General features: G+C 46.6%; 2 protein-coding genes across 2 annotated transcripts in view; one reads left to right on the forward strand and one right to left on the reverse strand.

Moving 5' to 3' along the window:
• Positions 1-26,695, reverse strand: part of POLL (DNA polymerase lambda) — a 127,033-nt gene that overhangs the window by 45,496 nt on the left and 54,842 nt on the right. The gene's annotated exons all lie outside the window — the stretch shown is intronic.
• Positions 1,266-26,511, forward strand: LOC128414318 (solute carrier family 2, facilitated glucose transporter member 9-like). Its single transcript, XM_053389432.1, has 12 exons — positions 1,266-3,303; positions 8,005-8,103; positions 8,373-8,533; positions 10,538-10,662; positions 11,206-11,351; positions 12,830-12,962; positions 13,136-13,323; positions 14,523-14,633; positions 18,954-19,055; positions 19,703-19,778; positions 23,022-23,149; positions 25,929-26,511. Exons 1-12 carry the CDS (start codon positions 3,259-3,261, stop codon positions 26,172-26,174), a joined length of 1,560 nt encoding a protein of 519 aa, XP_053245407.1. The 5' UTR covers positions 1,266-3,258; the 3' UTR covers positions 26,175-26,511.

The following is a 26,695-nucleotide window of genomic DNA, read 5'->3' on the forward strand; positions in this document are numbered from 1 at the left end:
ATTTGCATAACAACCATATCTCCCACTGCTCCCAAAGTGAAGTGACTCAAGACTTTAAGACAGGGGTAGGCAACCTAAGGTTCATGGGCCGGATGCGGCCCAATCGCCTTCTCAATCGGGCCCGTGGATGGTCTGGGAATCAGTGTGGTTTTCTTTTACACTGTAGAATGTGTCCTTTTATTTAAAATGCATCTCTGGGTTATTTGTGGGGCCTGCCTGGTGTTTTTACATGAGTAGAATGTGTGCTTTTATTTAGAATGCATCTCTGAGTTATTTATGGGGCATAGCAATTCGTTCATTCCCCCCCCCCAAAAAAATCTATGTAGTCTGGTCCACCACATGCTCTGAGGGACGGTGGACTGGCCCATGGCTGAAAAAGGTTGCTGACCCCTGCTTTAAGAAGTTTTGTACAGGCATTGTGCTAAGCATCAACAGAACTCTTCAAAAGGAGAAAATACTCCAGAGGTCACCAGTGATTTTGTGTGTGTGTAAGAACGTTCAATTCTATGCAATATCAATTAAGGCCACTTGTATTATTCTAGTACAGGGGTAGGAAGAATTCAGGGTCCCAGGATCTACTCTGGGTGTAGTTGTATTTTTTTTACTAAAACCTTAAGATCTACCAACTGGTGCCTGGTGCAAAAGACATACACTTACAGTGTAACCCTATACTTGCCTACTCAGTCATAAATCCTCTTGAGTTCAATAGGACACATCTGTTCCCAAGTAAATGTGTTAGGGTTGTTGTCTGAAAATTTACAGGGGAAGTGCCATAGCTCATTGAGAACAACTGCCAGCATCTCCAGATAAAGGTAAAGGTACCCCTGACAGTTAGGTCCAGCTGTGGCTGACTCTGGGGTTGTGGCGCTCATCTCGCTTTACTGGCTGAGGGAGCCAGCGTACAGCTTCCGGGTCATGTAGCCAGCATGACTAAGCCGCTTCTGGTGAACCAGAGCAGTGCACAGAAATGCCATTTACCTTCCTGCCACAGTGGTACCTATTTATCTACTTGCACTTTGATGTGCTTTCAAACTGCTAGGTTGGCAGGAGCAGAGACCGAACAATGGGAGCTCACCCCGTCGCAGGGATTCAAACCGCCAACCTTCTGATCGGCAAGCCCTAGGCTCTGTGGTTTAGACCACAGCGCCACCCACGTCCCAGATAAGGGCTGTCCTATACCTGTAATTCTGGAGAACTGCTAATTGATGCAGACAATACTGAGCAAGGTGGACCAAATGGTCTGACTCGGTATAAGATGGCTTACTATGTTCCTTAAGAACTTTGAGTCTAGGAATTTGGTTAAAATATCAGAACTATTCTCCTGGTTCTCCAAAGCATGGGAATTTACCGCTCAAAGTGCTTTTATGCTAGTCAATAAATTCTCCATTTGATCTGAGGTTCGCCAGATACTGACTCCGTCAACCCCTTTCCCTAGACTGTTTCTTGCCTTATCTCAAGGCTAATAGGCTTAAGCTGGGGTCAGTTGCAGTCCTTCGACTCTTACCGCTGCACTGTTACTGGGGTGAACCCAAAAAACATGGGCACCTCTCGAGATGTGTGACTGCATGGTGTGCCAACATGGTTTTAGAGCAAATTTAATCACACCAGGAGAAATTATTTTTTGAACAGAAGGCAACTTGTGTTTTCAGGCAGAAAATAAATCTCAATGCTTTTTTTTTTAAGGACAATGTGATTGGGTAGGGAGAGGCACAAATTTATGCTAGTGGTTGGAGGGACTTTTTATTACTTTTGGGAAAGGTTTGGGACAGCAGACTCTTCCTTTCAACACCATCCAACTGGAACAGGAACAAAGATGTTGAGAAGCCTGGAGACAGACTGTTGCTATTTGGGGGTGGGATTCAAGCACATACCACCCAATTCAGGTTGTGATAGTAGACCAGGAAGACTTGCACAACAAACTCACTTTCCCAAAATATCAGATTTTTGGGAAATATGGAAAGTAATGGGGAAATGCACTGGAAACTATGGAAAGTGTTTGATGCAACATTGTCTAAACAAACTCCCCGCAAACAGATAGAGATGAATGCTCACTAGCAAGTCAGCATTGTCTAGCTGCTCTGTGAACAAATGAATCAGGATAAGTGCTCAATCAACAGCTCACTTAGGTGCACCTCAAGTTTTATGAGGAATGGCTGAAGGAACTGGCCATGTTTAGCCTGAAGAAAGCACAATTAAGAGGTAATATGAAAGCCACCTTCAAACAGATGAAGCCAAGTTTGTCTTCTGTTGCCGCACAATGTAGGGATAGGAACCAAAACCTATGGGTTCAACCTAATGAGTGGATTTAGACCACACACTACTAAATATTGCCTGGTGGTATGAACTGTTCAACACCCTTGGAAAGCAATGAACTTTCCTTACTTAGAGATTTTAGTTAAAGTCCACCTAGCAGTGGACTTCCCCAATCAGCAAGGAGTTAAACTACACCCCCCACTTGAAATCTCTCCCAAATCTGTGAGGCTACATAGACTCAAGATGCATTGCTACCTCATCCTCCTCTAGCACCCGACATGAAATCCTGAAAGAAAAGGATTCCATTCTATGTACTCCATTTAGGGCAGGAAGTCCACATGTTGCTGGACTCTCAACTTCCATCAGCCCCAGCATAGACTCATTGAAATGAATGAACATGGCTAAGGTAGCCAATTAATTTTGATGGATCTACTCTAAACAAGGCTGAATTGAATACCACCCTTCAGCTCTACAATGGCCCTTATTGTTATACATTTCTAATGTGCTAATCCCTTCTCCTACAACCGTTATCCAGGTACAGAGAGAGTTAACATTGCCCTGGGCAGCTGCCAATGCTGGAAGGTCCTAGCGGCTCCAGGTTCTGAACTATGTATCTCTTTCTCAAATAAGCGAAGCGAATCACATCAACCATCATGTGATTGAGCACTGCCTCTAAGGGCTTAATGAAGCAGAGCTTTTCTTCCGTCTCTTGCATCTTTCTCTCCCTATCTTCCTTTTACTGCCTTGGCCCATGTGCTTGTGGCTTTTTCTGTCCATCATTTGGCAAGTTGGTGGGGGGGTGGGGAGGTGTGTGTCTGCGTCTCCGTAGCTTGAGCCTCCAGAGGGTCTTACAGCATCAAGTATTACTTTGCTGAGTTTTTCATCTCTCCTGGACAATCCCATCATGGGTCACTGAAATGAGCAAGTGGATCTCAGCCAGGCAACTTCACTTCTTCCTGCTGAACCTTCATTGTATTGTCTGGACGTAAAAGACAGATTGCCCAAATGGACAACAACCTGCGTTTTGACTTCCACAGAAAGATCACCGGGGTAAGTGTGGGTTGATGTTTTTTTGGAGCTTTCTATATGCCACAAAGGTTATCTCCCTTGAGCCTGGCGTGCTGCAGTGCCCAGCATTCCTTAAGGGATTAGCTGGGATTTTAATTGCACACGACTTGAGAAGGCTGGCCAAGACTATAATCTCAGCTACTGTGCTCTGGGATATGTGGAGTGACAGTTTCCAGCTTCCCATGGTATGGGGGTTGCTGTGCTGGCCTAAGGAATCAGGGCCAAAACTGGGGTGGGGAACTCAGTCCAGAAAGACATTTCTAAGTCTAGTAGTTTTAGATCAGGCACCCCCAACCTGTGGCCCTCCAGATGTTTTGGCCTCCAACTCCCATGATCCCTAGCTAACAGGACCAGTGGTCAGGGATCATGGGAATTGTAGTCCAAAACAGCTGGAGGGCCGAAGCTTGGGGGTGCCTGCTTTAGATCTTTCCAGCTGCAGATGCTACTGGGTTGGGGGGGGGGAGGAAGGGTGCTGGAAGTGGTCTAGCTCCTTATAAAATAATGTTTCAACTGGGGTGCTTTGCAGCCACCATTTCACTTGTGTCTGTTGCATGTTTTCCTGTTTATGAGAATGAGGCTTAATCATTCCTGCTCTAAGTTTGCCTCCTGGCTATGTAGTTTTTATTTCATTTTCTTTGGGTTTGCAGATCGTTGGTGATCTGTATATGTTATTAAGTTATTGCCATATGCTAATGAGTTGTGGCAAGGCTCCTCCCCCCTCAAAAAATAACTACACTGGTACCTCAGTTTAAGAACAGCCTTGTTTATGAACTATTCAGTATATGAACACCACAAAGCTGGAACTAGTGTTCCGCTTAGCAAAGTTTACCTCGGTCTACGAACGGAAGCTGAACGGTGGAAGGGCACCAGCAGTGGGAGGCCTCATTAGGGAAAGCGCGCCTCAGTTTAAGAATGGCTTTGGTTTAAGAACGGACTTCCGGAACAGATTAAGTTCGTAAACCAAGGTACCACTGTATTAAGGGACCAATCCTGGTTACTTTCTTTCAGCATTTGAATGCCTACATCTTTCCACAGGGAAAAGTACTAGACTGCAAAGGACTTTCAAGCCAACATAGGCAGAATAGGAAGAAATGGCTGAGAGTAAATGTTGGGCCAGTTTCAGTTTAGAAATCATGTTCCCCTGAGCCTGGAATGTTGAAAAGTCCTGCCTGTCTACAGTTCAGAAGAAAATAATCTGTCCATTTCCCACAGTCATAGGGGGTAATACTGAATTATCATTTCAGCTCAGGCAGGTTCTATAATGGCCAGTGTTCTGTGTCTCAGAACACGAGGCACACAAAGCAAAGTAAGCCAGGAATGACAGCATGAGTGTGGCAGGTCCAGTCCCTGGCATCTCCTGGTAGGGCTGGGAATGTCCCCTGCCTGAAACCCTGGAGAACCACTGCCAGTCAGCAGTGGTGCAGCACTGGTTGCTGGCACCCAGAGCACGTGCCAGCCCAGCCCTTGCCACTGGAACAACCCCACCCACATTGGAGCAAAATGGGGCTGCACTGAGCTGCTCGCTCGTCCACACTGGCAGGAGCCTGGCCAGCCAATGCAGCCCTTGGTGGGCAGAGAGGAGCATTGGGCTGCACTATGCTGGGGTCACCTGCATAGGGACACCTGGTTCATGCCACTTCCAAAATTATGCACCTGGGGCCTCAGCTCCCCTGGCACTCCCCATGCTATGCCCCTGCCAGCCAGGGTAGTTAATGCTGAGCTAGATGAATGCAGCTTCCAACGTTCCGTTTAACAGCATAGTGAGCTTGAGGTTATTGTTTGGTGCCATGTTGGAAGAAGTGGCAGTAAACAGGGATGTTGAACCAGAGCATCACTTTCCCATCTGTCCACCACACCACGTGCCCCTTTGGCTTCTCCCTCCTTCACTCTGTGAGAGATGCATGATGTTGTAAACACAGAAACAACCCCAAAGTCTCTCCTTAATGGCTTAGCTGCCCTCCTCTCTCATATGCCACAGAGAGGGATAATGGGAGGAACCACTTGAAGGTCCATAGGAGAATGCTCTGCTATCCATTCAGAAGGTCCCAGCTTCAATTTCCAGCATCTCCAGGAAGGACCAAGAGATCCTGCCTAAAAACTTGGAAAGTCACTGCGTATCAGTGTTGGCAATACTGAGGTGGATGGTCTTGATAGCAGTGGAGGTTGGTCCGTTGGGGTTACTGGAGTGCTGTCCCACCAACCTCAGTCTGCTCTCAGTTAGCCCTCAATTGCCTACCTCCTTACTTGAAACCAGTTCAAGGGGTGGCACTGGCTGTCAGCTTCCTCCTCCCTAGTCTCAGCACTTGCAGAACTCAGCAGGGAAGAGGAAAGGGGCAATAATTAGTTTGTTCTGGCTCCACCTTCTGTTGGGCTCTCTGCCCTCTACCCCACTAGTCCCATGGGCACCAGGCAACTTCTGATGCTCCACTGTAGGATTACAGCCATTTCCTCCTCTCATTTCTCTGCCTGATTCTTAAAAAGGAACACTGCTGCTACCATCTGCCTGGTCTATTTTGGATGAGCTAAGCTAGGGAATCCCAGCCAGTTATTCCAGTACGTATAAAAATACATTTCACCAGCGTATCTCTATATGTGGAAATTCTGGGGAATCCACCTCCTCTTTGGGTAGCTGTAAAAATTCTCTTCTAGTTGCTACTATGGTTGCTCCAGGTTAAGCTTCCTGTATACCAGTCTTGCAGGGCTGTGCTTTTTGTTACTCTGCTATTTTGCGGGGGCAATGTGGGCTCTTCTGTATTGTCCAATTGCTTCACTTTCAATAATGCGTGTTTATGGATTCATCTCATTTTGCTGTCTGTGCCTAGCCACCTTGAATTATTTTTGTGATAGAAAGTCAGTATTGCAAATATTTTAATAATAATAAACCTTTAAGAGGCTGGGTGATAAACTCTTGTGCAAAAATAAGAAAAGGTTCCTTGGCATTCACATCTGACCTCAGATAATTTATTATGCCTTCCCATGATATTCTTACTCTAAATAAGTGTCACAATCTGGGCCTGCATTCACCACGATTTGATTTCTAAAGTCCTACCAGCTTCCATTTTCTCTGGAATCCACATTCCCTTACAGGACCTACCTGGACTAGCAAAGCTGGATGTATTTTTAAGATCCCTTTATGGATCTGTCTCTGTGACAAATGAGAGATTTCCTCCCTCTACCACACTTCCTGCTAGCTAATTATGATCCTGTTGCCCTTAATTACAGTACCATGAATTGTTCTAAAGAATCCTCCCCCCAAGGAACCCACCCATTTTCCAATAGACTAGCTTGCGACAATTTTATTAATTTCCATGATGGGTTTCTCTTTTCATGTTGTTTTGCTACGTTTATTAGACACTCAATAGCTTGTATTCTCTGGATGCAAGAAAATCCACGTAACAGCAAAAGCTTATCTGATAGGCTTTCACATGCTCTGTCTGTGCAACATTAATCGGTTCCAGTCCTTAATGGGTGTGGTTAGAACCCTTTGTTGATTGTAAATGTTTCTCTGTTAAACTATCCTGGGGAGTCCAGTTCTCTCTCTTCCTGCTGGCTCTTCCGCAATACCTAACTGAAGGAGGCTTCTGGCTGGAACTGCTCCAAACCACAGGCAGCCCAGGAAATAATTCCTTGATGTCACATGATTCATAGGAGTAGCTTAGAGAGATAGCCAAAGTGGTGCCCTCCAGATACTGAACTACAGCTCCCATCATCCCTGGCCATTGGGCATAGTGCCTGCGGCTGGTGGGAGTTGTAGTATCCAGTGGGCACAGTGTTGGCTTAAAGAAAACAGCGACTCCCTGAATCCCGTTTAATTGTGTGGTGCCGTGCTCTGTACTCTGGAGAAAGTGCAGTCATAGGCAAATTTGGAAGCACCTTTTTTATTTCCCAAATACCCTGCCATTCTGATTTCCTTCATGGTATGGTGGTATTAACCCTTCTGCTACTTTGAAATGCCGCCCAAGAGGGGTGCTGGGTCTTCCTCTCCCATGCAGCCAATTCTGGTGTCCTCCAGTGTAATTGCCTCACTAGCCACCACTGGAGTGAAAGCTGCCTATATTTATTTGTTATACAGTTTCCTCAGCGCTGGTTCGGCTTACCAGAAGTGTGTTCATGTGCAATGTCTTCTCATCAGTGGAGGCTGGCCCATTAAGACTCAGTCTGCCCTCAGTCAGCCCCCACTTGCTGCCTTCTTACTTAAAACCAGCCAGTGAGCAGCATTGCTTGTTAGCTGTTATTCTTTGTAGAAATAAGGGAGGAGGAGAACAGAGACGAAACTATATTTAGCCAGCTCTGCCTGTCATAGGCTCTGGCTCTGTTTCTTGTTGGCCCCCTTGCTGTCTGCCCCTCTGGTCCCAAGGGGCACCGGCCACCACTGATTCTCATCAACTTCTTTTACCAGCTGAACAAATCCTTCAGTAAATCTCACCAAGCTCCAACACTTGGACAAACATGCTTAGGAATGTTTCTGTTTCTTTTCTTTTTGGGAAATGGAGGACTTCCTATGAGTATCTTTGCTGCCTTCTGCTACCTCTGGAATTTTGCACCAACTTTTGAACCACTGTTGTTATGTAGGTTCACCAATCTCTAGCAACTCTTGGTGGCAAAACAATGTCCCATGCTTGGTATGTCTCATGACCTACTTCCACCTCCTCCTTATCTGACATGTATTCTTGTCCTTCCTAGCACCTCACCTTCCCTCTGCTGGCTGTCACACTGCTGTCATCGTTTGGGTCGTCCATGCTGTATGGGTACAATTTGGCTGTGGTGAACTCTCCAGCAGCGGTAAGATTCAGACAGAAAGTGCACACACTGACCATCATAGAGCCTTCCATCCTCTGCTGAGCTAGAATGCCCCTCTCTCCACTTCCTGGCCTGATACACCATGTTGAACTGACCCCCTTTCTGTTCCTCCCAGGACCTCACTTGGGTTGATACTGTCTCCCACAGACATCACAAGACTCCATATAACCTGTGGCTAAAATCTCATGATGGTGAACACAGATCTAGAACTCTCACAATTTTATTGCATGTTGTGTCTTCCTCCACTGCAGCACATCAAAGTCTTCTATAACACAACATGGTTTCGGCGCTATGGAGTGGGCCTGGCTCCAGCACGGCTCACTCTCATGTACTCACTGACTGTCTCGGTCTTTGCCCTGGGAGGCCTGGTGGGATCCCTGCCTGTGGGAGTACTGGTAACCCAATATGGAAGGTAAGGGCAGGGCCAAAAACAGAGTGAATTTCCAATTCATAGCCAATATGTGTTGACAGATACACCACCCATTCAATGTGGAGGGAAGCGAGGATGACTGGCACTGAGTTCCACATAGCTGAGCACCCACATCCCTCCGGCCAGCCCCTAGCCCTGCTGCAATTGCTCCTTGCCACTATTGCCTGATCTCCTGTCCCTTCTCAGCCAAAGAGCAGTGACAAAAGAGGAAAGAGAAAGAGCAGAAGAAGAAGCCTTAGACCACATTGACCCATCTCCCACCAGACAGATGTATGGACTGTGGCCAAAGGGAAGGTGCAAGCAAAAGTGCAGTGGCAACAGCAGTGAGAGGAGGCCCGTAGAAGGTATCATGCCCAAGTCCCCCCACAAATGTTACAAAACACACATTAATCCCCGTAGAGTTTAGACAGCAGGAATGTACTACTACATAACCCGTTTTGGCATGCAAGCCAGAAACTGCCTCTCTCTTCCCATTGAAAGCTGCAGCACCCATGGATGTGACCAATTCATTAGCCTTCAACCTCATGACCATTAAGGACAGCGCTAAAATTGAGCTGGATAATGTCATCAAGGCAGGAGTGATTCTAGAATTCAAACAGTTAAAAGATCAAAGAGGTTATAACAGTGCAAGATACTGACTAGACTGACTTTTGTCTACACTGGTGAGACATTGGATGCTGCCTTATTCCATCCAGCTCAGTTTTGTCTACACTGCCTGCAGCACAGGCTTCAGGCAAGGGTCACTCCCCATCTCTTACCAGGAGATGCTGGGAACTGAACCTGTGACTCTGAAGGCAAAGATAGACGATAGGTATAAAAACTATCAGTTAATTTATGGTCCTCTTTGACATCTCAGTTGAGACATGTTCTTTGAAAGTATTTATTTTGTTAGGGCATCAGGAATGAACTGAATCACTTGGAAGCACGATTATTCTTTACCGTGGGTTGTTCTGAATATGTTTTAAGCTGACACTTTAACTGTCCCTGAAGCTCATTGGAAACATATTTTGTTAAAGAGGGTGTATAAATAATAGAAAGAAATGTAGAACAGTTGTGTCAGCTGGGATAACGCTATGATTGTCAAAACAGAGCTACTCCTTATGCCTGCCTCTCAACTCACATCCCAGATTTAATTTGAGTTGAGGCTACTTGCCAAATCTCAACTCTACCATCAGAACAATTTCCATATGCTCTAGCAAACAACCGTGTCTCCGTTTAAATTCTGGATATCACAACAATTCATCCAGCTGAAAGGTTGCTCAGTGATCATCTACATCAGGGATGGAGAATCTGTGGCCCTCCAGACATTGCTGTACTCTAAGTTCCATCAGCCTCAGTCAGCATAGCCAATGGCTAGGGATGCTGGAAGTTATAGTTTAGTAACGTCTGAAGGGCCATCTCTGATCCACATCCCATTTGGCTAGTCAGTCCACCTCTGGCTACAGGCCTTAGGATCTGGCAAAGCAATTCTAATGGGGAAAGGAGTTAGAAGCACCAAGGAAGGAAGGGGGCAGAGGGGCAATTATGGGGATGCCAGATGGGCATTTTGTTGCAACAGAAAGCAGAGTGTTCAGCAGGGCTGGCCCAAGATATTTTGGCACCTGAGGTGAACCAGAAAATGACGCCTCTCTCCCTGGTAGGGAAGAATGGGTGAGTGAATATCTACCTCAGGAGCAAGGAAATAAGATCTACATCGGGATCAGCTGCCCCTATGGATCCTGCCATGGTGCCACTTGAGGCAGTCACCTCACCTTGCCTCATGAGTGAGCCAGCCTTGGACCTCAGGGAGTGGGGATGGAACAAAATGTTTTATTTGGAACTTTTTGTAATCAAAGAGGTTGGATGACCATCTGTCATGTATGTTCTAGCTGAGATTCCTGCATTGCAGGGGGCTGGATTAGATGACCCTCTGTTCTCTTCTACCGCTACAATTCTATGGTTCCATGATTCAATGAAACCATCTAAAATAAATGACCTCTCTACCAGGAACGGTACCTTGGTCCGTAGCAACGTCCTCGTCTTTTTGGCTGGCATGTTAATGGGATTCAGTCGCTACTTGGAATCACCTGAAATGGTCATATTTGGACGCTTCATAACCGGCGTTCACTCTGGTAAGAGAAATGTCTCTGCCCAGACTTCCTCACTTTGTGTGTGGGTCTCCTCCTTCTCTAGTGTAGTTCCTTCTCCTCTAGGGTCCAGGTAATGCACAGCCACTGAAAGCTACGTATGCATCTCAAAAAGCATACCTGTACTGTATGTATAGATTATTAGAGCCACTGCTGCCTCTCTTGCTCATGACATTCCACATTGATTTGAAAAGCAAAATAACGTGCTTTTTAATTTAGAGAGTTAGAAATGAGTTACCACCTACAGTGAGTGAGTGGGAACATTCACAAATTATTGAATGTGGATTCACTGCATGCACTTTCTGAATTAGACCACTGCCCATAAAATCTCATTCCACAATAAACTAATTGCTAAGATGACACATTATTCTGCCTCTTTGTAGCAACAGAACTTATATGACTACTTTGCGGGAAGTTAATATAGATTTAGTTGTTCCTGAAGATATTAACCCTTAGATATCTGAGGCTGCTGGCTGATTGCCATGTCATTCACCACCTTCCTTCCCTTTTCTTTCCTCTTCCTACCAGGGATCTGTCTCAGTGTGGTGCCCATGTACCTGGGAGAAATTGCCCCTAAGAACCTGCGTGGATTCTTGGGCCTTGTACCAAGCATTTTCATCTGTCTGGGGGTCTTCTCTGCCCAAGTCCTGGGCCTTCCCGAGCTCCTGGGAGAGGTAAATGCCCAGGCCTGCCACTCTCTGCATAGAATGCCCAGGCCTGCTAGCTTCGTTGCTGTCAGAATGTAAACCGATGACAGGATGGGAAGGGCACCACTGGGAGCAGCTGGGAGTCCTAGAAGAGTGTGCTAGCAAAAGGTGGTGTAGTAATGAACATGTTGGACTTTGGATGGGGAGACATGAACTTACAGACATGAAGTTCACTGAATCACCTAAGGCAAATCACTGAGTCTAGCCTACCTAAGAGACTTGTCCTCCAATTCTCAAGCTCACACTGTTGCTAAATACCACTCTAGCAGATGACACCATCACCCCTGCTGTCAAAAAGAGCAACAAAGCTGCATTTCATTCCACTGCCCCCATTTCTCCTACTAGTTTAGAAAAGGCAGACGGGCTTTTGCCATCTTGAATCCAAACATGTTTTTTTTAAATGCACTTCCCACTTCTTCAAGTGGTGAGAAGTTATAGGAGAATGACTTATTCATCTTTTATTCTCTTTGGGAAGAAGACATGGATAGTGAGTTAATATGTTTCTGCTATATTGATTTACAAATATTCAAGTTGACCATAGATGGAGGTGAACATGGGGCATAGATGGAGGGCTTCCCCTTCCAGAGGTGTCTCCAGTTATTTCCTAGCCATTCCCAGCCATTTTAGCTCTAATTTCCCTAACAGAAGATGTGCCTGCTGGTATGCTTGGCCTCTTGGCCATTAAGGAACCTTAAGAACTCATTCTGCCTCCTTTAACATTCACAAATGCTGATCCACACAGCAGAAATCAGATAGCAAGACCATAACAATGTTATAAGAAATCTGGCCATTGTACAGGAGAAAAAGTCTCTGCTATAGAGAAAAGAGGAGGCATCAGGGATTATGTTGGAGAAAGTGTGGGAAGACAGATGTGGTGTAGGAGGGGAGTATCTTGCTCAGGTCATTCTTGTTTCTATCTACGCACCCACCACACCCAAAATAATGCAACACCTAGGTTTGCTACACATTTGGAATTTCCTAGGCATATCTGGAATACTGCATTCAGCAGCAGCATCCGGACGGAAATTGTGAAAATGTCTGGGAAAATCTGGACATATGGCAATCCATGTCGGCAGTGTTATTTGCCGATTTCCCATAAAAACAGCTCAAAAACAGCAAAAAAAGCTCAACAACTTTGGCCAAAAGTTTGAAATATGGCAACCCTAGCTATACCCTTCAGGACTAGGCTTTCCTTTAAATATATATATATATATATATATATATATATATATATATATATATATTAAATTTTTCCTTTACAGGACTAGGCTTTCCTATATAACTCTGTGGGGAGAAAGATGGAGAAAGGGCTGCAGAAAAGGAGCCATTAATCTATCAACCTTTGTGTTTCACAACCTGCATAAAGTATTCTCTTTGTCAGAAAGAAGCTGCAAAAACCCCTCTCATCATGGGGGGGGGTTGTCTCTCTCTCTCTCTCTCTCTAGGATGCCTACTGGCCTCTCTTCCTCTCGCTGGTGGTTGTTCCTGCCTTCCTGCAGCTGATCCTCCTGCACTGGTTTCCAGAAAGCCCCCGTTACCTTCTTATTGAGAAGAACAACGTCCTTGGAGCTACTGATGGTAAGGGAAGTGCAAGGATCTTCGTTCCTTACCGCTTGGAAATATTTTGGGGTGGCTATGAGAGGCAAGAAAAGTTTGCCATTGTGTGGCAGGGCTACCCACAGCCTCCAGGCCTCCAGCTGGCCATCCCTGTCCTGGATACTCTTCTCACCCGCGTTGTCTTAACCCTACAGCACTGCGTTGGTTCCTGGGCAAGTACGACGTGCAGGACGTAATCGAAGAGATGCAGGAGGAGAAGCGCTCGCTGGCTTCTGTGGAGACGGTGTCTGTGTGGCACCTGCTCTTGGATCCCTCTGTGCGATGGCAAGTTCTCTCCGTCGTGGTGATCAACATGGGCATGCAGCTCTCAGGGATTGACGCGGTAAGGGCTGCAGGGTCGATCACCCCTGCCACAAGGCCGCTGGGCTGGCCTGCGCCTCCTGCACCTTCATTCAAGCACAACAGTATTCCAACCTCGCTGCTCTCTTGCCCCGTTTAAACCTCTGGGCGTATTTCCCCCATGTATCTGCAACACCTTCGCTAATTGGAGCCAAAGAACTCTGAGCTAGGTGCCAAAAGTCAAGAGTTACTGTTGTTCCTCCGAAATCATGAATATTTATTTAAATTTCCGTACCACCTTTCCTCCCAAAATGGAGGCAAATTGCAAAACAGAAAAACAATGCATAAATAAATAAATAAATCTAAAACCTTGTAAAACAGTCATATCCCCTCACAGCTAGTAATGCCAAGTTTGCAGGAAACAGTGCTTCTCAGCCATTAAATGCCTGGAGGAACAGGAATGTGTTGAAATTCCACCAGAATGTTAATAGTGGGGAACTACCACCATGGAGACTCTGTCACAGGCAGCACCCAGCACTATCAACAGGCTGAGATGGTTGACATTCTTGAGTACTTTGGTCCCAAGCCTTTTAGGGTTTTGTAAGCTAGTTCCAGGTTTTGTGCACCTTGAATAGAGCCTTACTGACACCCACTCTCCTTGCAAAATGAGGTAGGGAGAAGGGTTCCGCATGTACTTTTCTCTCTAGCCCTGCCTACCACTGATATGCAGCCCTTAACAGATTACTCCCAAGCAAATACAGCCCATGGCAGAAAAAGGCTCCCCACTCATGTTTTACATCATGCATTTAAATGATTTACTATAATTCATGGTAGAGCATAATTAATCCCAGGAGGGAGGGGTTGGGCGATTAAAAATGAGGCACTCATATCTTAAGAAAAGTGCTGTTAGTACCAGCATACAAATGGTTGCCATAAGCAGCCAAAAAAATGTGATTTTTCTGATTTTACAAGTATGCTACAGAACAGAGAAAAGTGGCATGCCTCCAGTTAATTTTGATTTGAACTCAGAGCCTCAAACTGTCTTTGCTAAGTCCCACTGGCATAAAGGGAGAGGATAGGCAGAAATGGTCTGCGGGTGCTAACACACGCAACTCTGCAGCAGTTCCCTGCATAGCCGTCCTCTGGATTTCCTTGCAGCCTCACGAGGTATTCCATTGTCCTTCCTACTCTTCTAAGCCACACCTGCCCCCTCTGCTTATGATTTCTTCTCTTCATTGACAGATCTGGTTTTACACAAATGTCATCTTTGAGAATGCCGGCATCCCTGACCCAGAGATCCCCTACACTACGGTCGGCACGGGTGCGATTGAGGTTGTTGCTGGCTTGATAGGCGTAAGTGTGGAAATCTCTAGTTTGAGTTTGGCTTGTCCTTTAAGAGGGCATCATCCTTCCGCTTTCCTTTTGCACTGAGAGAATAGATTTGTATGTACTTTTCATAATGAGACAGGGCAATAATTTCCTAACTCCTTTCCAGTGTGGAGGGCACTCTTGGTTCCTTCAGGATGCTCTCTACCCATTTTCAACTGGAAGGATATTGTTCACAGCTGGGCTCTTAGAGAAGAAAACCTGTGAGGTTGCTTGTCACTGCCTGGTCCTAGCAAAGAGCCTTCTCTTGCACTCATTCTCTGCTCTCCTCATGTTGCCAAACATAGCCACCAGAAGAGAACTGCTCACTTGCCCTCAGCACTCACCAGATACTGCTTTATGAGGCTGGATACACACCATACGTCTAAAGCACCCCCTGGGACTCCTGGGAATTGTAGTTTACCCCCACAGAACTACAATTCCCATAACTCTTAACAAACTACCATTCTCAGGACGGCAGGAATGTGCTTTAAATGTATGGTGTGTACGCAGCCTAAGCTAGCAGTACTTTCCTTCCTGTCCTAGCTATGTTTCTTCTGGGCCTTTCATGCTGAGTGGTGGCAGGGCTCTCCTTAACAGAGCATCAGTCAAGGCGCAGGCAGAATGAAAAGCAAGAGCTTGGAAGACCAGCTGCCTCTCTTTCTCCACTGGAGGTAGAGAGTGAGGACCATGCAGCAAGTCTACTTATAGGTAAAGGGGAACTGTGTTCCATGCCTTTCTTCCTCAAGTGGGCAATGTGGGAACTGGGCCATAGGCTGCAATCCTATACATGGAGGCAGCCAGTGTGGTACCTCCAGATGTTGCACTCCACATCCCATCAGCCCCAGGTAGCATAATCAGGGATGATGAGCGTTGTAGTCATAAGAACATAAGAGCCCTGCTGGGTCAGGCTAAAGCAGCCTTTCTCAACCTGTGGGTCCCCAGATGTTGTTGAACTATAACTCCCATCACCCCTAGCTAGCAAGGCCAGAGCTCAGGGATGATGGGAGTTGTAGTCCAACAACATCTGGGGATCCACAGGTTGAGAACTGCTGGGCTAAAGGCTCATCTAGTCCCGCACAGAGTGGGACTTACTTCAGAGTAGACAAGGCACTGCTAGATTCTCTGTGATCAAAGAGCAGCCAGCACACAGAAGAGTGGAGCGTTTTGCCTTGTGGCTTGGGAGGCCAGAGGGATCACAGAACCAGCCTCACTCAGCATGGTCTCTAAAACTCAAGGGTTGAATCATTATGCAGACTTAGTCACAGCCTCTTCTCTCGTCACCCCCAGACACCTTACCACAGAGAGGAGGATAATCAATGGCACCTCCCGTCTGTGGAGAGGGACTCGCAGTATTGTAGGAGGACAGAAGTCATTTATTAATCAGATTGCTTGCTTCCCGCAACAGGCAGGCATTTGTAATGCTGATGATTTGCCTTGGGAGATGAGTCAAAAGGACCCTTCTGATTATTGTTAATAGCTCGGATGTTTGCATACAGCAGACAGGTAGAGCAAAGGCTTCTGAGGGGTGCAAGCATAGTTATATAAACAACAGATTTGCAGGACACATCCAGTACGGCATTTTGGTTTGTTGGCTTGCTTGTTAGACGAGAGGTATAAATGGCAGGACGATCCCATACCTAATGCATCTTGTAGCTGTCTTATTGCAACAAGGGTGCTCACTCCAGCTGTCACCGTCCCTTTGACTCCAAATTTCAGCCTAGCTGGGGCAGATTTCCAGCTGGATATCACCCAGGGCTGCCCATGTCGGACCTGTGCCTCTCCCTATTACACAGGCACATAGCTCTCCCGCCCACCAACCGCCTTTGCTGCCCATCAGCAACGCCTAACTCCGGCAAGCTCATCGCTCCATCAGCCTGATTGCTCCTGAGTGCCGACAAAAACGGCCCCCAATGGATGCACTGAGGTTGGTTATAAAATTACAGGCATTTGTTCTGCTGTCAGCAGCTTTCCTGCTTTGGCTTCCTTCTGGCAGCTTCTACACACACACACACACACACACACACACCATCGCAACTATAGGCTTCTGGCTCCCAGGATACCCTCCTTCCTTCCACAACCACTGCACAAACTGCTCCCATAGCTGAAGCAGAGCCAGGGGTACACCCACAAAAGTTTGTTCCTGAGCCCCCTTTCCATCAGCTTTAATGAAAACGACCTCACTTCTTCTCTTAGGGATGAACTTAACGGTTCTGCTTTTCAGTGGCAGCTGCCCCATAATACATTGGATGAGAAGCCCTTCCCAAAGCTAGGAATAAAACCAGGACTATGCATTTCCAGGCTGATGTTGTGCCTTCTATATGTTGACCTCCTTTGTAATTTTTTATTTTGAAATCTTTAAGATAATGTTTAGTTTCCTGTTAATTACGTTACTCTGAACATATACTTTATATTTGAATTTCTTCAATAATGTTTATTCTGGATTGTTTTATTTGATGTTTTATTGCACGTTGTAAACTGCTTTGTTTTTTCCCCTTAAAAATATAAAGTGGTATAGAAATAATAATAATAAGTTGTTGGACTACAAATCTCATCATTCCTGACCTTTGGCCATGCTGGCCCTGGCTAATGGGAGTTGGGAGTCCAAGAACATCTGGAGGGTACTATGTTGGCTGCCTCTGACCTAAACTATTTGATCTTGGAAAATAGAATGCAGGAGACAATGCCAAGCATAAGGAAGATGTCACATAGTCAGGCTATTGGTTCATCTTGCTTAGCCACTGTCTTTGGGCAGCAGTTCTCTATGGGCAGAACATCAGACAGGGTGACATTCCTTGCTCTACCTGGAGATGCTGGAGAGTGACCTTCTGCATGCAAAGTGGATGTTCCACCAGTGTCAGATCTATTGCTCTAAAGGTCAGATCCCCATCACCACCACCACATGTGTGTAGAAGCCCAGTATACAAGCTATGCCATTGGGACACCTGCACAACCAGGTGCCCTAAAAACAAGGAGCCCCTACTCTTGAGCATGCACTCACAGGTAGGGCTTCCTTCTCACGCACCTGCAGGGAACAAATGTTTGTGGGGCAGGGGCAAGATGTTGCACTGGGGCACAAACTTATGCCCTGCATTTGACTAGGGCATACTGGATCCCATATTGGATCCCACTCTCCCCTGTTAGTTTCTGTTTTGCCACTGAGCAGCTGCTTGGAATCACAGGACTCTGTTTACATTCCAGAGACCTTTCAGTCTCACAGGAGGGGAGACGGGATGTGAAGTTAGTGGTTTCCTGTTTCCTTTGTTCCTTTGTTTCAGTTGCTCTCTGCTTTCATAGAGAGAGGATGTCTTTTCTGACTGCGTAGCTTAGAAATAAAACTCTTTACAATGTAGCCCAAACCTCTCGTCTCTTCCCTGTGCTGGGAACTCTGTTGAATAGAATGTGCCTTGGAGCCTCATCAAAGGCTCGAGGTCGTTAATTATTCATTGGAGGCAATTCTGGAGACTCGGCCGGAAGTTGAAGGTTTATCAGCTTGGCCGAGTGGCGATTCCGACATCCCCTAGCTCTGGAACCAAACCCAGAATTTCTAATGGTTGGCATTCCAGCCCCATTGTATAGGCCAGTGATGGCCAAACTTGGCCCTCCAGCTGTTTTTGGACTACAACTCCCATCATACCTAGCTAATGGGACCAGTGGTCGGGGATGATGGGAATTATAGTCCCAAAACAGCTGGAGGGCCAAGTTTGGCCACCACTGGTATAAGCAATGGGACAAGATGGTTCTGCATCCATGCACTGTCTACGTAGCTAAGAATGATGTTACTCCATGCAGTACTGTTGGCGTTTATGCAATAAGCTTCTCGGTATACTTTGTGTATATATTTGGGGGAATCGCAGAGACCAGGGATGGAAACCTCTGGCCCTCCAGACATTATTGGACTCATCCGCCCCAAACAGCATGGTCAATAGTCAGGGTTGTAGTCCAATAACATCTGCAGGCGGTGCTGGCTCAGGATACTTTGCTGCCTGAGGCAAGGTATAAAATGTTTTCCTCTCCCATTCCAAGTTCAGAAGCCAACTGGACCAGCAACTGAATCTTACTTCAACACCAGCAATGAGGCAGTGTCCTCCATTGCCTCCAAGAAAGGCAGGTACAGGCTGTGAGGCACACATAACTCTGTCCTTCAACTGAAGAAAAGGCCAAGGCTGCATCATTCTGCCTAATGGTAGAACCAGCCCTGCCTGGAGGGTCACAAATTCCCCATCTCAGAACAGACAGACACATGCAAAACCCTAATACAACTAGCCAGCAACCTGTCTCCTCGATTTCCCCCTTTCTCTTTGACAGTGCTTCACCATTGAGAAGCTGGGACGTCGCCCTCTCATCATAGTTGGGTTCTGTTTCATGGGCATCTGCTGTGCAGGCATCACCCTGTCCCTGATTCTGCAGGTAGGAACAGCCCCATAGACACTTATATACCCATGGATGGCTGACAACGTCTCTGCAGTCCGTCCCACCCCCCCACCCCCAATCGCATATTAGATTTTGTGCTTCAGTTTGCACAGTGGGATCAGAAGTGCTGGTGGATCCTCAGAAACTCTATCCTGCTATATCTATACCACTGGTTTCCCTTTTCACACCTAAATGCTAAAGGGTAAACATAAGCAAGGCTTGGTCCTAGTTCATAAAATTGGTGCAAGTACAGGTGTGACCTCACACAGAAACAGGGATGAATGCAAGGGGGCAGAATGAGGGGGGCAGGTTTATTTGGGAATCAGGAGATGGAAGAGAACTACCATCTCTGGAATATTGGTCAAGCTAGGTGGAGGACACCAGCTAAGTTAGGAAGCAAACAGCTAAGCTTGGAGCTATGACAGCAGGGTGTTGTGCCTCAGCTGCTTGGAACGGAGGTGTCTGCTCAAGCAAGGGTCACAGGATTGGCACAGCTAGCAGTCTGCAGACTGGGACTGAGTGTGGTCAATGGAGCTGTAGGATGCAGGCCTGGATGTAGTGGTGGAATCTCAGAACTGAATGAGCCAAAGGGGCCCAGCTGCATTTATGTAAACTCTCTCAATAACCTTCTGTCCTTCCCACAGGCAACTGTGTCCTGGATGCGTTACGTCAGTGTGGCTTGTGTCATTGGCATCATTGCAGGATTCTGCATGGGACCAGGTACGTTTCCGGTGCCAGTCAGAGGCATCCAAAGAAATAACAGGGTGACAAAGCTCCTCTTCAAGATCCCTGGGCACCAGCAAAGCTGTGAAGAGGCTGAGATCACAGGAAACCTGGTCTGAGCTTGTGGCCCCCAAGAACAGGACTGTGAGGGAATGGATGTAAGAACTTTGCTGATAGGATTCAGATTATTTTGGGTCTTAGAGGAGATGCAATGAGTGGTGCAATGAGTCGTCTTCTTTTTAGCGGGGTAGGAGTGCTGAAAATAATGCCAGTATATTTCACATCTGGCAACCAATGTGCCCTTTTGGTTTGAGATAGTACATGGGAAGGCGAGTCTAAAATGCCTGAGGACACAAATTTTCATGGCCCTCTAGCAGCTATGGTGGCTCATTTACCAGAAGTAATGTACTTAGCATTAACTCTGATGTATATTTTGCTCTAGGAGGTTTGGTTTGAGTATACACTTCCAGAGTTTATACTAAATACATGACTTCTGGAAAATGAGCCACCATAACTGCTAGAGGGCCGTGAAAACTTGTGACCTGGGCTTTTTAGACATGTCTACCTGGGCACTAGTGGGACGTGGGTGGCACTGTGGTCTAAACCACAGAGCCTAGGGCTTGCCGATCAGAAGGTCAGTGGTTCGAATCCCCGCAACAGGTGAGCCCCCGTTGCTTGGTCCCTGCTCCTACCAACCTAGCAGTTCGAAAGCACATCAAAATGCAAGTAGATAAATAGGTACTGCTCCGGTGGGAAGGTAAACGGCATTTCCGTGTGCTGCTCTGGTTCGTCAGAAGCGGCTTAGTCATGCTGGCCACATGACCCAGAAGCTGTACGCCGGCTCCCTCAGCCAATAAAGCGAGATGAGCGCTGCAGCCCCAGAGTCGGCCACGACTGGACTGAGCAGTCAGGTGTCCCTTTACCTGGGTACTATCCAAAGGGGCACATTGGTTGCCAGATGTGATTTTTTTTAAGCTCTCCTACCCCACTATTTGAATTGTCCTAAGTGCTGAGGACATTTATTTATTTATTTGATAACAATTCTACACTACTCTTGACCAATAAAATGAGAATATAGACTTAAGAACGTAAGGAGAGACCTGTTGGATCAGGCCAATGGCCCATGTAGCCCAGCACCCCATTCTCACAGCATCCTATTCTCAAGCAGATGCCTGTGGGAAGCCCGCAAGCAGGACCTGAGGGCTATGACCACAGCATTCTCCCCCGCTACTTTTTCCCAGCATGTGGCATTCAGAGGCATACCCTGGGTTGGTTCTGGCATTTTGAGTACCCAAAGGACCATGGTCAGCAGGCCACTGGTGGGAATCTGAATCTGTCACCACCTGCCATGCCCTAAAACTGGTGCGGCATGAATTGCCTAACAGTGTCTTGCTTTGGATTTCAGAGGCAACTCCTGCGATTTCTGCTAACGAAAGGGCCAAAGCAGAGCTCTCTAAATATGATGGACGAGGCGGCTGCTGGTTTACCCAATTGATGTATTACTATAGCCGCCAACAGATCCATAACTCATTGTCGGCCCAGAATTTATTCGCTGTAATTACATCTTTAATTAGGATTTTAATGGCTCATTGTTCACAAACAATGATGAATCTGACTTTTAAAATAAAAATATCTCTCTTCCCACTCTGGGTGATCTGTGAGCAATGCTCAATCAGGGGTTTTTCTTAACAATCCCTGGATGGATTTCCCCCCAGTATTATTAAGGCTGGTGGTTCTTTTTAACAACAACAACAACAAATATTATTATTATTTCAAGAAGCAGTCCCTTGTGTTCCTGAAAGAAAGCGATGCTGCCTAAATTGCCACCATGTAAAGAGGGCAGATCTTGATGCACTAGGGCAGATAGATCTGAAACATTTCTGTTGCAGGAGCACAAGGTCTTGGCTCCTTCTGTTAAAGAAGTGTCTGTCATCAGCATCACCATATATACGCAAGTGTGTAGGGCTATGCTGAACCAGAGAGCAGTTTTGTGAATGTCTTTATGCCCCTTGATAAGCAGTCCTTCACTTACAGCAATTAGAGGGGGTACTCAAAAGCATGCAGAAGTGTTTATGGGTTGTGGGGGGAGAGGGACCACATCTCTGTTGCCTTGGAAACTAGGCTGACAATCCTGCTTTGCTGCAGTTACGCTGCTTTGCCCTCACTCAGAAGCCCTCTTCCAGCTCTGGATGCACCAGAACATGTGTTGGAATGGGGATTCATGCTCACAACCTACTGAGAGCAACAAAGTGCAGACAGGCCACATCTTCACTCGGATGTGCATCCTTGTATGCATCCAAGTGCACATTCAGGTGTGGGTGTCACCTATTCAACCGATCTCAGTCGGATGTGCGCTCAAAGAAACATTTCCATGTGACTTCTGGCAGCCTAGATAGAGCCAGATTGGAGCAATGCAGCTTAGCAGGGCCTCCTCACTGTTTTTGCCATGTAGCCAAATCTGATTGGCTCCACAACATCATCACTTTTACTGCATCACCCGTGATTGTCTGAGATCTCTTGGGGTTTTTTAAAGGGAGTGACAAAGCAGCAATGGATTGAGTGAAAAGAAGTGCAAAAAAGTATAAGACAGGGAGTTTGATTAATGGCTTTTGCATCCTTTATAGTATGTGTTTTGCCCTGTTCTGGGGCCAAAAATGTGGCACAATTCTAACTTACTTTCTCTTTCTTTCTTTCTTTCTTTCTTTCTTTCTTTCTTTCTTTCTTTAAATCCATATACCGCTTGGTTGTAAAAAAACAAAAACAAACTCACAGCAGTTTATAAAAAGATAAAAATGTTAGATGAAAATTCACAACCATGCTTTAAAACATGCAAAAGTTAAAATGCTAAAACAGATTAAATTTAAGTGGTTGTCTGTGTAGGTGGTCTTCCAATTTGTCCCTGCAGAGGGCAGCAGTGAGCAAAATAAATGCCCCTTCCTGTGCAACATTATTTAATGTCAATCTTAATAATTAAGATTTATTGCTGGGTTGTTTTTATTTTTATTATGTATTTTGTGATTTTATGTTGTAACCACCCTGTGGGTATAGGGTGGTATACAAATTTAATAAATAATAATAATAAACATCTTTGGGGAACCTGATGGTTTGAAATATATTCACCCCTGCAAGGGTTATTTGCAGGCTCCGGCTTTGACAGTCTGGTCTGGCCCCACTAACAGGGGCTTGGATTAAAAGCCTAGCCTGGCCTATTTGATTCTGAGTGCCGCCTTTCCCATACAGCTGGGGTTCCATTTCTGATGACAGCTGAACTCTTCAAGCAATCACATCGGCCATCGGCCTACATTGTGGGTGGGTCCCTCAACTGGCTCTCCAACTTCACTGTTGGCTTTGTGTTTCCCTTCCTGCAGGTAATACTGGGCCCCTTTGAGTGGCTGGTAGGCTCCAGGGTCCCCTGACTAGCAAGGCAAGAGAGTAGAATGCCTAGTGCAGGCATAGGCAAACTCCAGCCCTCATCTGGGACTACAATTCCCATCACCCCTAGCCAACAGGACCAGTGGTCAGGGATGATGGGAATTGTAGTCCCAAACATCTGGAGGGTTGGAGTTTGCCTATGCCTGGCCTAGTGGTTCCCATGGCAGGTTCCTTCTAGCAGTGGTTGCAGGACACAGCACAGAGGAGAACCACATGCTGTATTTCTGTGTGACCTAGAACTTTCTACTAGAAATGGGGAAAGAGCTCCATAGGTACTGCATAGCTTAGTTCTTTCTCGGTAGTGGTGATGGGGTCATGCTCCAGCATTCTGAGTGGCAGAAAACACAAGTTACAGTAAACCAGCCTTCGCAACCTCATGCCCTTCAGACGTTTTGGACTGAAGCTCTCCCATCATTGTGGTCCATGCTGGCTGAGGCTGACAGGAACTGTAGCTCAAAACACCTGAAGGCACCAAATAGGAGAAGACTGCCATAGCAAAGCTCGTGACACCCCCCTGGTAGCAACAAAATTAGTACCAAAAGAAACTAAGAGAGGGGGTAGTGTATCTTTCTGAACCTTTATTATATATTGCATAAAGCAGGGGTGGTCCTCCAGGAAGGGAGTGCCTTGAATGCAGTAGGTCACAGGATCTGTCCCAGGTAGCACTGAGAGTCAGGGACTGCCCACACATTAGACAAGGTGAAGCCATTTGCTTCAAGTAGCGGATCCGACCCCCTTGCCCTCTCCACCCTCCCATTGCACTACTGTCAGCCCCATTGTCCTCACTGCTGCCACTACCCCCTTGTCGTTCCCCCATTTGCTGCTGCGTTCTGGCTGCAGCATGGGCGCAAATGCAGGTGAGGGTGCTGTTGCTGTGATGGGCTGGCAGCAGGGAGGGGTGGGGACCTGGATCTGTGGAAAAGGGAGTGGAGTGTTTTGCCTACAGCGGCAAAATGTCTCAGACTGGCCCTGCTGGAAGTGACTGTGACTTGAAACCCCGGAGAGCCTCTGCTAATCAGTGTAAATGGTTCTGAGCTGGATGAATCAATGGCTGGACTCAGTGAAAGGCTGCTTCCAATATTCCAGATGTTGTTGAACTCCCCTCCACAGCCAGTATGGCCAATGGCCAGCAAGATGGTGGGAACGATAGTCTAGCAACATCTGGAAGGCCACCACATTGTCTACCCTCTGCTCTAAAGAAGCACAAGGCCAGTTGTGATCTTCATCACGTTACACGGAGAGAGAGAGGGAACCAGCAACAAAGCCATCTGGTCTTGACAAGTTATTCCCTAATCAGATCACGTGGATGCGCCAAATGGCAAACCAATTCCATTGCTTTGTAAACACCATTCCCTGCCCCAAGACATGAAATCATTACATTCTGAAAGTACCAGGCCTTCTCTTATGTAAACAGCACTAGAAAGGCAAAGTGAAGGTTTCCTGTTGAAAGGTCAGAAAAGTAATCTAGCACTCCTTGACGTACCAGTGGTATATGGTGAAGATGTGTGTATGTAACTATGTTAATTCACTTCAGTCACGGAATTAAGAGTCTTCTGGTACTAAATTTTAGGACTGTGTAATCTAGATCAGGGCAGTCCAACTTTTTATAGCAAGGGGGCTACAATAGTGGTGTGACATGGGACTCACAGGCCACACACTGCCTTGTTGCATGGGGGGAGGAGAGTGAAGCCAAAACCCCTCCCCCCTCGTGCTGCCTTCCCAAAGTCAGGTAAGCGAGGCGCCGGGCTTGGGAATAAGGTGCAAGGCTCTGGCCAGGTCCTAGAGCCCTTCTACCTCCTTCCCAAAGCCCAGCACCTCACTTAACCAGCTTTGAGAAGGCATGGAAAGGGCTGGGGGAGAGCATTAAATGTTGCCAAGGGCCACCAAAAAAGGCCTCAATGGCTGTGCATTGAACCACCCTGATCTATATTATTAAATCCCCCACGGAGCCAGAAGGAAACACATTAAGAGGAAGAGCAATAGCACAGTGGTAGAGCCACAGATTTGGTTGCAGAAGGTCACAGGTTCATTCTGCAGCATCTCCAAGTAGAGCTCAAGGAAAACCCTGCCCAAAACCCTGAAGAGCTGCTGCCAGTCGTAGACTGGAGTGAGGAACCTTAGTCCCAAGGCCCAAATGCAGCCCTCAAAGCATTTCTGTCTGGCCCTCAGAACTCTTCCCACACCGCACCTGATCCCCAGCCACACACCTTCTTCCCATGCCCTGCCTCTCACAAACTCTGCTTCACACCCTCTTGGGGTGTTTTTGCTTATACCCTGACCATGCCTTTTGTTGCCTGGATGGAGGATAGAGAGAGATGTATAAGTATGTTCAGAAACTAGCCTACTGTACAGTGGCAATATTTTTATTTGTTGCTTCACTCACTTTTGCCTCTTCACACCCAACACCTTCCATGTGGCTTCCAGGAGGAAATGCTGAAAAGGGTTCTCCAACCCTCGGTGTAAACAATACTGAGCTAGACAGACCAATTGCCTGACTTCATGTAAGGCGTCTTCCTATATTCCTAAGAGGCCTTAATAGGTAAGAAGAGAACCTATGATGGTGAGGAATGGGAGATGCTGGGGTTTGCTAACAGAGAGGGTGCCCTAAACACTCAAAATGCTGGAGGCTGCTTCTTAGTGCACTGAACCAACCAAATGGTAGAGCCTGTTTGTGTCCCTCTGCTTATCTGGACTCTTCTTTGTTTCCATTCCCAGATGTCTGCTGGTGCCTTCTGCTACTTGGTCTTTTGTGGCGTCTGCCTTTTGGTGGCACTGTATGTCTATCTCATCATCCCCGAGACCAAAAACAAGACGTTTATGGAAATCAGCCACATGTTTGCCTCTCGCCCCTCCTTCCTCTCCAGCTTGCCGGATTCTGTCAAGATGATCAAGTTCAATGGTTATGGTGCCCTGGAGAACAGCTCCCTGGAACTCTCTGGCTCAGGATCCAACCCTCCATGATGATTTCCCATTCAGTGTTTTGGGGGTTCCATTTCTCCTATTGTGGGGAAGCCACCTCAGTGAAATGGCAAAGGGAGACAATAATACTGATTCTCTTCCTGTAACTTCTTTCATCTTGCCTGGACCAGCAGCACAAAAGGGACCGGGGGGGAAGATTTGGGGAGAAGCATCTAATTTAAACCTAAGAAGTCTGACTCTGCCCCCAGGTATTTTGGGTGCACTTCTGTCCCAAATCCTTTCTTCCTCCTTCACTGTCTTCTTCTGAGGGCCGGAAATTAGTAGCATTGAGGGATAGCTATCCTCAGGAACTTGGTTTATACACACAGTTTTTTCAGAATGTCATGAATGGGACTCATCCTCTTTCCTTTAAGGCATTTTGAGAATTTTTTGGAGATCTCCTCACCTGCTTCCCGATTTTTCTGGTAGTCATGCCAACACATGACTGGAAATCCTATTGAGAGATCACCAATAACAAGTCTTCCCAGCGGTGCTGCAACTAAACAGCAATGTCTGAACCACAC

Source organism: Podarcis raffonei, chromosome 5 (assembly GCF_027172205.1).
Source record: "Podarcis raffonei isolate rPodRaf1 chromosome 5, rPodRaf1.pri, whole genome shotgun sequence".
In the NCBI taxonomy this organism is placed as follows: domain Eukaryota; kingdom Metazoa; phylum Chordata; class Lepidosauria; order Squamata; family Lacertidae; genus Podarcis; species Podarcis raffonei.

What these genes read in the sequence shown, in the direction of transcription:
- LOC128414318 (XM_053389432.1), top strand. Translation starts at nt 3,259, where the DNA reads ATGGACAACAACCTGCGTTTTGACTTCCACAGAAAGATCACCGGG. An exon ending in CATAACCGGCGTTCACTCTG is followed by an intron (nt 10,663 to 11,205) that starts GTAAGAGAAATG and finishes TCTTCCTACCAG; the next exon opens with GGATCTGTCTCAGTGTGGTG. An exon ending in AGGATTCTGCATGGGACCAG is followed by an intron (nt 19,779 to 23,021) that starts GTACGTTTCCGG and finishes TTTCCCATACAG; the next exon opens with CTGGGGTTCCATTTCTGATG.